The 13,193-nt window shown below is 51.3% G+C and overlaps 2 protein-coding genes across 13 annotated transcripts in view; one reads left to right on the top strand and one right to left on the bottom strand.

The window, feature by feature from the left end:
- Positions 1 to 2,636: 2,636 nt before the first annotated feature.
- LOC144456732 (uncharacterized) lies at positions 2,637 to 12,017 on the bottom strand. Of its 12 annotated transcripts, none has more exons than XM_078152022.1 (5): positions 10,531 to 12,017; positions 9,938 to 10,079; positions 9,408 to 9,476; positions 4,134 to 4,285; positions 2,637 to 3,715 (listed from the first exon to the last, which is right to left on the bottom strand). In XM_078152022.1, the coding sequence occupies exon 1, from the start codon at positions 12,015 to 12,017 to the stop codon at positions 11,133 to 11,135; it is 885 nt and encodes a 294-aa protein (XP_078008148.1). In that variant the 3' UTR covers positions 2,637 to 3,715; positions 4,134 to 4,285; positions 9,408 to 9,476; positions 9,938 to 10,079; positions 10,531 to 11,132. The 12 variants fall into 12 exon arrangements, with proteins under 12 accessions (XP_078008148.1, XP_078008152.1, XP_078008147.1 ...); XM_078152026.1 differs by having other exon boundaries at positions 10,846 to 11,128; XM_078152021.1 differs by lacking the exon at positions 4,134 to 4,285.
- Positions 11,971 to 13,193, top strand: part of HERPUD2 (HERPUD family member 2) — a 40,005-nt gene continuing 38,782 nt past the window's right edge. The window contains 1 exon segment of the mRNA XM_020964408.2: positions 11,971 to 12,123. Coding sequence (XP_020820067.1) covers positions 11,971 to 12,123 — 153 coding nt within the window.

The raw sequence follows: 13,193 nt of genomic DNA, 5'->3' as shown, positions 1-13,193 counted from the left end.
GGGAATGACTTGTATTCTTATAAGTTTGACTTAATTCTCTACAAATTTTAGAAATGAGGCCCTTATCAGAGAGACTGGTTGTAAAAATCCTTTCCCAGTTTTCTGCTTCCCTCCTAATCTTGGTTGCATTGGCCTTGTTTGTATAAAAACTTCTCCATGTAATGTCATCAAAGTTATCTATTTTGCATTTCATAATGTTCTCTCTCTCTTGTTTGGTCATCAATGCTTTTGTTCTCCACACATCTGGCAGGTAAACTATTCCCTGCTCTCTCGGTTAGCTTATAGTATGTCTTCATATCTAAGTCATATACTCACGGGGCCACTAGGTGGCGCAGTGGATAGTGCTCTGGCCTTGGAGTCAGGAGGATCAGAGTTCAAATCCGGCCTCTAGCTTACTAGCTGTGTGACCCTGGGCAAGTCACTTGACCCCAATTGCCTCATCAAAAAAAAAAGGCTAAAAAAATCATATGCCCATTTTGACTTTATTTTGGTGTATGGTGTGAGATTTAGGTCTATGCCTAGTTTCTGCCATACTCTTTTCCAGTTTTCCCAGCAGTTTTTGTCAAATAGTGAGTTCTTATCCCAGAAGCTGGGGTCTTTGGGTTTATCAAATAGTAGATTACTATGGTCATTGACCACTGTGTCTTGCATACCTAACCTTTCCCACTGATCCACCACTCTATTTCTTAGCCAGGACCAAGTAGTTTTGATGAGTGCTGCTTTAGAATACAGTTTAAGATCTGGTATGGCCTGGCTAGGCATTTCTTTTCATTACTTCCTTGATATTCTGGACCTTTTGTTCTTCTAGATGAATCTTGTTATTGTTTTTTCTAGCTCTACAGGTTAATTCATTTGTTTATTCTCCCTGCAGCTACTATGTGTGGGGCACTGAAGTGAGGTCTTGGGGATACCAAGATACCAAGACAAAAGTAAAGTTCCTGACCTCAGGGAACTTCGGTTCTGTCGGGGGAATAACATGAATAAAGATAAGTGAATGTGATATATGTGATATATGTATGTGCGTGAGAGATGGTCAGAAACTGAGACAAAGAGAAGGGAGGGGGGAAAGGGAGGGAGAGATGGAGACAGAGCGAAGGGGAAGAAAGAGAGAAGGAGGCAGAGCAAGAAAGAGAGAGAGAGACAGAGACAGAGACAGAACTGGACCAGGAGTCAGGAAGACAGGTTTAGGAGCCATGTGACTCCAAGCAAGTCACTTAATCTCCCTCAGCTTCAATTTCTTCATCTGCAGAATGGGGATAATAAATGCATCCTCTATGTAGAATTTTTGTGAGGTTCAAATGAGATAATATCTGAAAAGTATTTTGCAAACCTTAAAACTCTATGAAAACGCTAATCATTACCAAAGTAAATGCAAAGTAATTGGAAGGAGGCAAGGGCACTGACCAAGGCAAGGGTGGGGGATCAGGAGAAGCCTCATTTAAAACGTAGCCCTAGGGGCAGCTAGATGGTCCAGTGGACAGAGCACCAGCTCTGGAGTCAGGAGGACCTGAGTTCAAATCCGGGCCTCAGACACTTAACACTTTACCAGCTGTGTGACCTTGGGCAAGACACTTAACCCCATTGCCTAGCCCCACCCCCAAAAAAAGTGTAGCCCTGGAGCACAGTCTTGACAGGAACAGAGATTCCCTGAGGCAGAGAGAGGTAAGGAGGTGATAGACTCCCAGAAGGTGCCGAGACTTGGAAGAGAGAGATGGAATGTTGAATTGGTGTAACAGCAAGCCAACCACTTGGGCTGCTATATAGTGTGTGGGAAGGAGAGAAATGGGTACTATATCTGGGAAGATCAGCTGATTCAGGATTATGAAGGGCTTTAAATGCCAAGCAGAGAAGTTGGTATTTGATCCTTGAGGCACTAGGTAGCTATGGAAACTTCTTGCGCAGATGGCTGGCATGGCCAAACCTGGGCTTTCAGAATTCAGTCTGGCAAGTACGTGAAGGATAGAGGCTCTTGTCATAGTCCAGGTGAGAGATGATGAGGCCTCCATTACAGTGGTGGCCGGCCGTGAGAATGCAATGAAAAGAAATGGGGAGGCCTAGTGGGTGCCCAAGTCTGTGGGGCTTGAAACAGGGACAGGTTGCCAGCACGGACACTTAGAGCTCCAAGGATGGTGGAGAAAATGGTGAGCTAAGTCATTGCATTTGGAAGAGCAATTTGAGGGTATAGAGATGACATCAAAAAGGATGGGAAGAGGGTTGTACAAGTACATGGGTCTTGGATGGCAGAGGAGGGAAGAGTTTGGAAGCAGCCTTGGTGAGTAAGGAATGGACTCACTCTTCCTCTTGCACCCAACTCCCCTTCCTGGGGGTTCACAAGGAGGAATGCTGTGGGGCTGTGAGCCTCTGCCATAACACATTAAAGACTGAAGCACCCTTCCCCCCCCCCCGCCCCACTTTAGGGCAAGTCCCAATGAGAGAAAAAGAAAACATCTTTTTTTTTTTTTAAAGTTCTCTTCTAGACACCAGGCTAACAGATATACTGTGGAACTTCAGTTAACTGAAATCCTCAGGGCATGGGGTGTCTTGTGGTTTTCTGTTTAACCCATGAAGCATCATAACTCTTGTTCATAAGTGTCTGCTACTGTTACACAGAGAAATCAGCAAGCGAGACCCAGACATAACTTGAAATGTGGATTTATTAGCGCGCGGCTGCAGGAGGTACGTACCCTGATCAGGGGCAGAGTTTGAGTTTATAAAGGCAGAGGCCACAGAGAAACCGGTCAGGGGTTGCGTAAGCGGGGAGTTACAGAAGCCAAACAAGTGATTGGTTCATCCTGCCTTTAGGACCCTATAGGGAGTATGGAATAAGATTGGGGGAGGTATCTTTCTTGGTGGGTTTTCTAAGGCAGGAACTCCTACTTCTGTGAAGAAGGGCATGCAAGGTGAAGGTCAGAAAACAAAATGGAGCTCAGCACACGGAGTTCAGTACTTCACTACTAGAACGCTAGTGGCTGCAGTGGCTGGGCTTTGGAGTCTTCGGGGGAAGGTCGTGGGCTTCTCCCGCTTCTCCTACGTGCTAGGAGAGGCCACCAGCTGGCTGGCGAGGCCCAGGAACACAAAGGTCCCCATGGCCCAGCTGCCTCACCCTCCTGCCCAGCAGCACCCTCAGTGGAATGGGGGAAGGGGCATGCTGGCCTTCCCCAGCCGCAGGCCAAGCTGCACACAGCTGTTAGTTCTCCAGGCTCCTGATGGGCTGCAGGTTCTACCGGCCCATGCTCTGGCAAGCCTGCTGCCACCCCTGCAGTCTCCTCAGTGGCACTGCAGCGGCGGCCCAGGCCGGCCCGCAGGCGGCCTCCAGCTTGCTGAGGTGGGACTTGTAGGACCAGTGCTGTTCCCACAGCAGATGCTCCTGTCTCTGCTCCCAGTCATTATTACTTTGTAGCATTGTGCCCAGGTAGTTACTTTGTAGCTGTTGGTGCCCACCATCATGTGGAGAGCGACTGGGACTTGTGGCCAGGCCAACCCTATGCCAGTGCCAGTGAGAAGTTGGATAGGGGTGCCTCAACCATCCCCACCAAGGCCATTATGGGGGAAGGGCACCTCCCCAGCCTTTGTAAAAACTGTGGCCGCCCATGCAGTCCCTTCCTACTTCTCGTTGACCTAGACTTGTAGATGGGCTCCATCTGACGGAGACACGACCAACCAGGCTTGTTTTGTTGGACTGCATATTTGTTACAAGGGTTTTGTTTTCCTTTATCTAGGGGAGAGAGAAGAGAGAGAGAGGCTATTTTTGAAAAACACTAAATTCAAAAGTAAAAACCTCACACAGATATTCTCAATATGTTCTCCCCTCCTTCCTCTCTCTCAACAAAGAAAAGTAGAGAAGCAAAAACTAACCCAAGGCTCCTGTCCAGAGGCAATCACAACTCCATGACCCTTAGGTGCACATGGAGCTCTAAACCAGGGCAAAGAGCTCACAATCCAAACAGAAGCTTGCATATTTATGGAATTGCAACAAAGAGAGGCAGAAAAACAGAAATCTCCATCTAAATGGGAGTGGCAGGAGAAATCATGAATAATTCAGATAGCAAAAGCAGCATTCTTTTCCCTTGGGAACTGCTAGACTATGAAGATGGGATGCTCTGCTTGTTAACAAGGGTCCCAGGTGCACTAACCATTTCCCAGGCTAGTGCAGACTGTCTTGATTCCCAAGGATACACAGGGAGTGCACTCTGGGCTAGAAACAACATCTAATGTCAGTGTGCGGGGTGGGAGGTTCAGGGCTTCCTGCATACTCTGAGTCCAGTGTTTCAGGAGAATCTGGCAACTTCAAAAGACAAGTTTAAGGGATCCCTTAACAGTCCTGAACACTGCCCTGGAGAGCTGTCCTTTTGAAATGGTTATCTTCAGACTCGGTCTGCTTTTAGAAAACAAAACAACAGTCTTCCAGGCAAACAGCACTTTTACAGGGCCAAAGGTGATGAAGAATTGAAAACACTTGCTAACTACTTAGGAGTCACTCCATAGTCAAGATGGCAAACTCTTGCCATTTTTACCTTTCTCCCTCGGCAGTATCTGAACCCAGCACCTTCTCTTCACTCCCGAAGGCACCATCCTGGTTTGAGTCCTTGGCTCGCTCCCTCTTCCTCTTCCACCCAGTTCTTTCCCTCTCCCCAGCTCCCTTCCAAAGTTGGCCTATACTTATTCTGTATGTGCTTTGTGTCCATGTTGTGTCTCCAGACAGAACGTGAGCTCCTTGTGGGCAGGGCCTGCTTCATTTTGCTCTGGCCAAGCGAGCGACAAAACAGTTCAACCCAGAAATCCCCAGAGTTGGCACTCATATAGTCCTCAGCATCTGGCCCCATACTGCGCATACTGTGAAAGCTTGATGTTTGCTGACTAAATCCGATGCATCATCTACAGAGCCAGAAACACTTTCGGTTTACCTGCTTTTTGAGATTTAATGACATGAACGACCAAGTCAGGAGCACAGATTTTCAAATAGACTAGAACCAGGGGCTGAAAAGAACAAGAATCGGCAGATCCTAGAACTGGAAGCCGCCTCAGAAGTCAGCTGGCCCAACCCCCTTATTGTACAGAAGAGGAAACTAAGGCTCTGAACCATGAGGTGCCCCAGTGCCTGAGATCTGGACCAGGTTTAACCAGCCTTCAAATCCCGCCTTTTTTCTACTGCACCGTGCTGGGTCCCAGGACCTCAGACATCTTCTGGTCCAACCCTTCTTTTCACAGCTGTCAGAGTGATATTTCTAAAGCTGTTGCTTCTAGGATCAAACATCAGTGCCGTGGTTTAGAAAGCTCACGGACTGACTTCAGAGTTAAATCCTCCTGCGCAATGTCTCCCCCCCCCACCCCAGCCTCAGTTACCTCATCTGTAAAATGAGAGGGTTGAACTCCATGGCCTCTGAGGGCTCTTCAAGCTCTAGAACTAAGACCCTAGCATCCTACTACTCTAACCCTATTCTATGTTCGTCCTTTCCCCTGCCTCTCTGTTCCAGCCAAACTGGCCTTCTTGACTTCCTCACTCATGACTTTCCACCTTTCAACTCTCTGACTTTGCCTAGAATGCAATTGCTCCTCACCTTCCCCTCTTTGAATCCTTTATTTCCTTCAAGACTCAATTTAAGCAGCAGCTACATGAAGCCTTTACTGCTCCCCATTAACTCCCTCCCCTTCTTCCTCCTCTCTGCCTCTAAACAGGTTGTTTCATTACATTTATTTGAGGAGCAGTTTACTCTGTTATTCAGAATAGTCTGGGTCTCTCTTTGAGGATTTTCATCTAAGGGGCTGTGTTTCTTCTAAAATTGATTTTTATCAGTTACCGTACAAATATTTTTCTACCCCTTTCAGTCATGAAAACATCCATACTACATATGAAAAGGGACAGTACCTCACATCAGCAAACCCCTTTTCTAAAAGCTAATGGCATCTGGCTGATATTATTAATGAGGAGCCCACCTATGCGGGCTCTTGAGCAAAAGTACTAGAAAACTCAGCACTTCATGGTTCCCTACCCATAGAACTCAGAGAGTAGGACTAATTGGCCACCTTCAGGAGACTGCAAAACACCAGTACAAATGCAGGGTAGGGGAAGAACTCTGGAAGGAGCTGCTACAGAGGTAAAGCACTTTTCAGACCGTAACATGATATATAAAAGTTGGTCAATGAAAGGATCAGTCATCTTCATGCCTGGCAGCAGCTCCTGAACCCCAGCCGCTGCTGAGTTTACCCATCTACTTTAATCAGAGGAAACCTCTTGAGTGGCCTAGCCTGGAACCTCAAAGCAGCCAGTGCTCCTGGATGCCATTTGGCAAAGGACACCTTGCCCCCCCTCTCAGGTCTGTAACTACCAATTCTCGGTTAAGTGCTTAGCCAGCACTCCTTGGCTCCAGGGAAGAGAGATGGATCCTATGCCAATATCAGTCCCATTTCCCACTGTTTGTGCCACTCTCTGTCTCCCCAGTGTCCTTGCTGTTCTTGACTCTGACCCCTGGACACCCAGGCAGGGGGCAGATGGAGTTTACTGTCTGGCAGGCCATGCTGCTTCTTAGTGACCCAGCCCAGTTCTCCTTCCTTGGGTCTTTGGTAGCCCCCAGCAGTATGGTCTAGTGTGTCTTTTCAAGTGGGACATTTTATGAAGTTTTGTTTTGTTTGTTTTAAAGTTCTGGGCACTTCCTCTCAGTTTCGTGGTTCTGAACACAGAGCCCATGCGCCTGGGTGAAACAAATACAAAATGAGAGTCTACATGTAGGCAGGTGTTATCTAACCATAACTATCTGAATATCTCCCTGCATCCCCCTACTTTGCTCTGCTGAGAGCTCCAGAAAGCCTCATCCAAGGGTACCTTCCTATCTTTCTATTTCTTACCAGTCTTCTCTCACACATCCTCCGCCCTTAGCAAAGGCCAGCGACATCCCTCTTCTAATAGCTTCTTAGCTGGTCTCTTTCCCTACAATCTACCCTCCACAAAGCTGCCAAAATACTTTCCCAACACAGAACTAACATGTCATCCCTTTACTCAGAACCTTCAGTGGCTCCCCTACTGCCTCTAGGAAAAAAACAGAACTCTCTCAGCCTTTAAGGCTTTTAAGCCCTCTCCAATCGGCTTGGCACCTACCTTTCCAGCCTTATTCCATACCACTCCTCCTCAGGCCAGGCACAATGGCCTGGCAGCGCTTGCCTGAGGGACATTCCATCTCTTGATTCTTGCTTCCATGGAGGGCTTCCTCAGTCTCAATGGGAGCTCTCCCCGCCTCCACCTTGTAGAATCCCAAATTTCCTTTAAGGCACAGCTCAGGTACCTCCTCCTGATGCCCACTTCTGCCCTGTTGAAATTCCTCTGTCTGGACTCTGACCCTTCTCTGGGTGCATGTGTATCTTCCTCCTCTCCTCCCTCCCCCAAGAATGGGAGCTCCTTGAGCTCTCCCTTAATAGTCAGAAACATTTCATCTTCGTATGCACGCTGACACTGTGCTTTACACAGTTGCTGCTTGATAACCGTGCGCTGAGCTGGACTGAATTTGTGCCCTTCTCCCAAAGCGATTGTAACTCCAAAGAATAGTGGACGTGAACTCTCCTGCCTTTTCCCATAAATGACTATGAAAATGGGAGATTATTCAGGTAACTGAGGAGGAAAACACTGCCAAGAATGGATCTGAATCTTCTGGATTACTGGCTGAATTTTTCATCTGACCCAATCAATAAAAAAGTTATTCTCTGGCACTATCTCGTCAGCTAGAAACACAGAGGCTGTAAGTGCAGAACACACTCAACAGAAGAGGGCGATGTCCACAAATCTTGGCCCATGTGCACTGAACAGTTTGATAACTGGCTACTTTAACAACATAATTTAAAAAAGATCTTTCACAGAAAATATTTTATGTGGTGTTTTTGAATCACTCTCACTGTCTCTCTATAAATTTCTTTTCAAAGATCTCATTTTATGTCTATAGCCTATATTCTCATTAATGTCGTAGGAAGGAAAGCAGCATTTATTAAGTGCCTACTATATACCAGGCATTATGCTAGGTGCTTTACAGATGTTGTCATTTGATCCTCACAACTTTGTGAGAGAGGTGCTATTATGACCTCCATTAGAGGAAGCTGAAGTAGGCAGAGGTTAGGTGACTTATCCAGGGTCACACAACTAAGTAGTATCTGAGTCTGAGAGAGCACCAGGCCTGGAGTCAGACTCATCTTCCTGAGTTCAAACCTAGCCTCAGCCACTTCTTAGTTGTGTGACCTGGGTATCACTTAACCTTATTGCCTCAGTTTCCTCATCTGTGAAATGAGCTGGAGAAGGAAATAGCAAACCACTCCAGATCCTTCCCTAGAAAACCCCAAATGGGGTCATGGAGAGTGAGACCTGACTGAAAACGCCCCAACAATAACAACACTCACTCACTCAAGCAAACACAAGTATGTAAAATGAAAGGCAAAGTGCTGCTTTCAACAAGCTTACATTCTACAGGGAGGAGAAACTATGTGTACATTTAAGATGGAAAACGATTCAAGCTCTGCGCGTGCACCATGGTACCACCGAGCTGCTCACGTGCGAGCTTTCACTTCTCTTGGCCCTATGATCAGGCCTCCGAGTCACTTTGGACCTGCTCTCCTCCTGTCTCTCAGCCCATGCACTCTTTCCTTATGTCAGCTGGACAGAACCTCCTGGCCTTCATAGGCTGTTCTTGCCCAACAGACAAGGCAGGCAAGAACAACTGCAGAGACGAAGACAAAAGTTCATTCTATTGAGGGAAACAGCATGCAAGCTAGGAGGGGCACAGGGCACATGTGCCACCCCTCCCCTCTTCCTCCAGTGGGGGACCTGCCCTAGCATGGGCAAATCTCAATGTTTATACCAAGCAATGAGCTGCGGTCCTGACAACGACGGCTAACAGCAGCAACGTGCCAAACTGGACACATAGCAGGGCTTCGTGGCAGAGCTGAGACCACCTGGGGCTGGTCAAAGCAATGCAATGGTCACAGGAAATAATTCTGGGATTTTGCTGTGGCTGAGCTCATCCAGAAGGGGAGCCCAAAGGACTGCTGTTATGCCAAGCTCAGGGCACAGCCTGCTTGCTGGGCCTTAGCTCTGGAAAACAGGGTGTCTCCTAATAGCATCTTGACACCTATTAGGGTAAGCAGGTCCACCTTATTTGCACTTAGCAATTAACTAATAAATAATGCCTCGGCCCCCCCCTTCTCTTTCATCTACTTAAGGGCTGGACCCTGTGAGAAATGAGAGTTAAGTTTCCACATAACTAGGTAAGAAATCAGCACAGACAGGCTAACTTCTCTGTGGGAGGGGGGGAATGATAACACAATTCTAGGCACATAATGTATGTTAGGGGTGGGGCATATAAGGAAGATTGTAACCCAGAAGGATTAGGACCAATCCTGATCCAGAAGGGAGGAGTTAGGCAATTACTAACTATAAATTTGCTCTGGCTTCTTTTACAGGGCGCATTTCTCTCCTTCTAAGGTGGTGGGCCCGCTTCTCCCTAGAATCGAGAATGGAAAAAACCCACTTCAACCTCTTTAATAAAAAGTCTTTGAGACACCAGTCTTCAGAACTGAGTCTGAGGTCATCTTTATAACAACCCCATGGAAGAAAATAGCTCCTCACAATGCTATGCCAGACTGCCCTGCCCTTCCTTGAAACACTTGTGTGGAACAAAAAAAATGTGCTGGATTTTGAGTCCAAACTGCAGCTGCTCTTTGGTGTGGGGGAACTGCTTCCTGGAGCCCCCTTGTAATTAGCATCTACACTTGGGCCTCACTCCATCACTGGGGGAATCACCCTCATTTTACTGAAGACATTTCACCCTGACCTCTACTCTTCCTAAATCACTAAACTGTATACCCTTTGACCCTGGCAAAGACCACTGGCAAGCCCACAGCCAAAAGAGCAAAGAAAGCAGAAAAGGTGTCCTGGGACAAAAATACTGACAGCAGCACTTACTGGCTAGAGTGAAGAATGGCCAAGGTACTCCTCCATGGGATCGTTGGCAGAACCTGGGCAACACTGTATATACACTGGAAGACTGCCAAAGACTTCAGGACTCGGAGCGCTGGGAGCATGACCTGGTTTGACCTCCTTTTGCCTGGAGGGGACCCAAGGTAGACCTTATGTTAGGAGACAAGCTGCTTCCAGGCCCTGCCACTGAAACAGATTGTCGGGTTGATTATTCTTTGGGGGTCCCAGGGTGGGGGTAGATGCAAAAGAGCAAGGGATGAGGAGAAAGAAGAGGATGGAGGCTAGATCTTTTCAAGACAAAGGAAATCAAAGGAATCACAGGCAGACCGTGCAATGCTAGTACTGCCACACAATACGTTCCCAGGATCCAGCTCTGTTGGGCAGGTTGGCCCAAACCCATCCAGGTGTCTGGGAAATGGGGCCAAGGACTCCTCTCCTGATTGCTCCGCCCCTCCCAATCCTGTTTCTGGAGGGGTCCTAGTAGAGATGCTCATTTCCCATCTTTCTGTCTCAGGACGGCTCACCCCTCTGACCCCCCAGCTCCTTGCAACTCCCCCGTTTCAAGCTGCGGTCAGAACCTTGTGCTTCGGTGAGGAAGATGTGTTTGAGTCCCGCATCAGACAGGCCCCTTACTAGCTGTCTGGCTAACCTGCCTGCCTCAGTTTCCTCCTCTGTAAAAAGGGGCTGATTCCCCCGCGGCTGGAGTGAGGCCCAAGTGAAGATGATAATTATAAGGTTCCTCCCAAAGCTCGGCGCGGTGGGCTACCCCGAGGAGCAGGGGGGCCCCGGGGGTCTCCCCCACCGAACAGACCCTCGCACAAGGTCGGGGCTCAGTAAGTGCCCTAGCAGGCCCCAATCACAACAGCCGCTGCCAGGCAGTCACCCACTCCGACCTCCCCGAGGCTGCCCATTCCACTGGGGAGGAAGAACTCCCCGGCCTCTTCCTGCCCCACTCCGAAGCCGCGCGCCAGCCGGGCCTCCGTTTCTCAGCCCGTAGAGTTGTGCAGGACCCCGCCCAGCTCGCCAGAAGTCCTCCCTGCAGTGACGCACTTCTACTCTCCGAAGGCACATCTTCCCGTGGTGGCCCGGGCGCGTTCCCGGCACGCCGGGGGCGAGAGCGCGCCCGTCCCAGCCGCCAGTCACCTTCCCAATGCCCCCGCCCTCTCCTCACTGCGCAGACTCAACACCCTCTAGCCCTCCCCCCCATACTTGGCCCCGCCCCGCTCCCTCCCTCCCTCCATCCCTCGCGAGAGCGCCGGGCGGGGCCGGGCTGCAGCGGTGGAGGCGGAGCTGGGGAGAGGCGGGCGCTTAGCCGGCGTCTTCCGCAAGGAGGAGGCCTAGGCCCCCGGGGGCGAGTTGCTCTCGTTGCCTCTCTCCTCTGCGGGCGGCCTCGGGGGCGGCGCCTGCCGGCTGTGACTGAGGCCGCGGGCAATTTCCCGGGTGGAGGCCTCCCACTCGCCAACGGCCGCCCCGACGGGCGCCGCCGCCTGACCCGGCCGGGCTTCCGTCCCCGCGGACCCGGCCTCGCTCTGACGCCGCTGCTTGGCCCGGCCGGGCTTCCGTCCTCGCGGACCCGGCCTCGTTCTGAAGCCGCCGCGGCCTCTTGGCCCGGCCGGGCTTCAGTCCCCCGTGTCCCCGCTCGGACCGCCCGCAGGGAGCGAGGAGGGGAGAGGCCGGCGCGGCCCCCGCCTCGCCTGAGCCCAGCCCAGCCCTGCAGGCCCGGCCCGGCCCGGCCCCCGCGTCGTCGGTGGTCGCCTTGTTGCGTGGCCGGCGGGGGCCAGGGCCGGGCCGGGGCCCGGGGCCTCTTCCCTCTCTCGTCCCCCCTGCCCCCCAGCCGGAGGAGGCCGGGCCGGAGCCGGCGGGGAGTGCCCCACTCCGCCCCCGCGGCCCCGCCCGCCCGCCCATGGCCCGCCGCTGCTGCGCGTCTTCGGCCCATGGATTTGTGACTGAGCCGGACTCGGAATAATCCTCGCCCGGCCCGGCGCGGCTCGGCCCGGCCCCCGCCCTCGGCCGCCGCCATGGAGGGCCCGAGCGGCTCCGAGCCGCGGCCCGTGACCCTGGTCATTAAGACGCCCAACCAGCGCTACAGCGACCAGACCATCCGCTGCCCCGCCGAGTGGACCGTGGGCCGCCTCAAGGCGCACCTGGCGGACGCGTACCCCGGCAAGCCCGTGAGTCGGGGAGCGAGGGGGAGTCGGCGAGGTGGAGGGGCGTGGCTCCCAGGGCAGGGCCGGGGCCCCCGGGGATCCCCGGCTTCCTCGGGATGCTCGGAGGAGGAGGTGCCGAGCTTGGGGTCCGGCTGTGAGGGCGGCCCCGCACAGCCTGGGGGGGAAGGGTCGGTCCCCACGTGCCCCCGTGCCAGCCCCCGGGGCACCCTGGCCGCTTCGCGGGCCTCCTTGAGCCGATCATATATGAGAATCAGTGGGGATGGATAAGCGGTGGGGTGGGAGGCCTGTTCTCTTCTCAGCCCTCCTTGAAAATGGGCCTTGGTGACTGGAAACCTTGTTTACATCAGGAGTGGCGTCCCTCCTCCTGAGAGTTGAGACCCTTCAGGTGACTCTCTGGGAGACTCGGGCATCTTGTTGGTTGGAAGATTCTCCCTCAATCCCGCTAGAGATGAGGCAGAACTGACCATTGGTAGCCTCGCACTCGCCCCCAGTAGACCGTCGGCACTTCGGTGATGGGACGGCCCCCAGATGCAGACTGCCAATGGCCAGCCACCCAGGGGAATAATTTGTCCTTTGTCTGTATGGGATGGGGACTGTTTCTGTATCTGGAGAAGAATCCTGTCTATATGCATTCAGCAAACAGCCATCCAGAGTCAGTTTACCTAGAGACCTTGGGGCCAGGGGCCTACCTGCCCACCGAACCCCACAGCCCACTCTTGGACGGTTGGTCACCCGGCACGGAAGACTCGTCTCTTGGCCTCAACACCTTGGAACGTTGAGTGGCCTTCCTGCTTTCTTTTGGCTGCTTCCTTGCTGTTCTCTGGTTTCTCGTTGGTGGCTGTACACTGGCTGCTTTGTTTTTTTTCCACCCCCTTCAGTTTAAAGCCTCGAATTTAAGATTTAGAAGCAGACCCTTAAGAGATTCCTCACCTGGTATCCTCCAGCTTGGTTTTTCGAAATAGTTTGATAACTGTATTTTCATATAATTTTTTCTCCTTTTTAATCTTAAGTATTTCGTTTTATGTATTTAAAAACATTATTATAAGAACAGGTCCACAGTGACACAAAAACTG

Source organism: Phascolarctos cinereus, unplaced genomic scaffold (genome assembly GCF_003287225.1).
Source record: "Phascolarctos cinereus isolate Bilbo 61053 unplaced genomic scaffold, phaCin_HiC Scaffold_4;HRSCAF=312, whole genome shotgun sequence".
Classification (NCBI taxonomy): Eukaryota; Metazoa; Chordata; class Mammalia; order Diprotodontia; family Phascolarctidae; genus Phascolarctos; species Phascolarctos cinereus.
The sequence above is the reverse complement of the archived record's forward strand: the minus strand, read 5'-3'. Positions and strand labels throughout refer to the sequence as shown.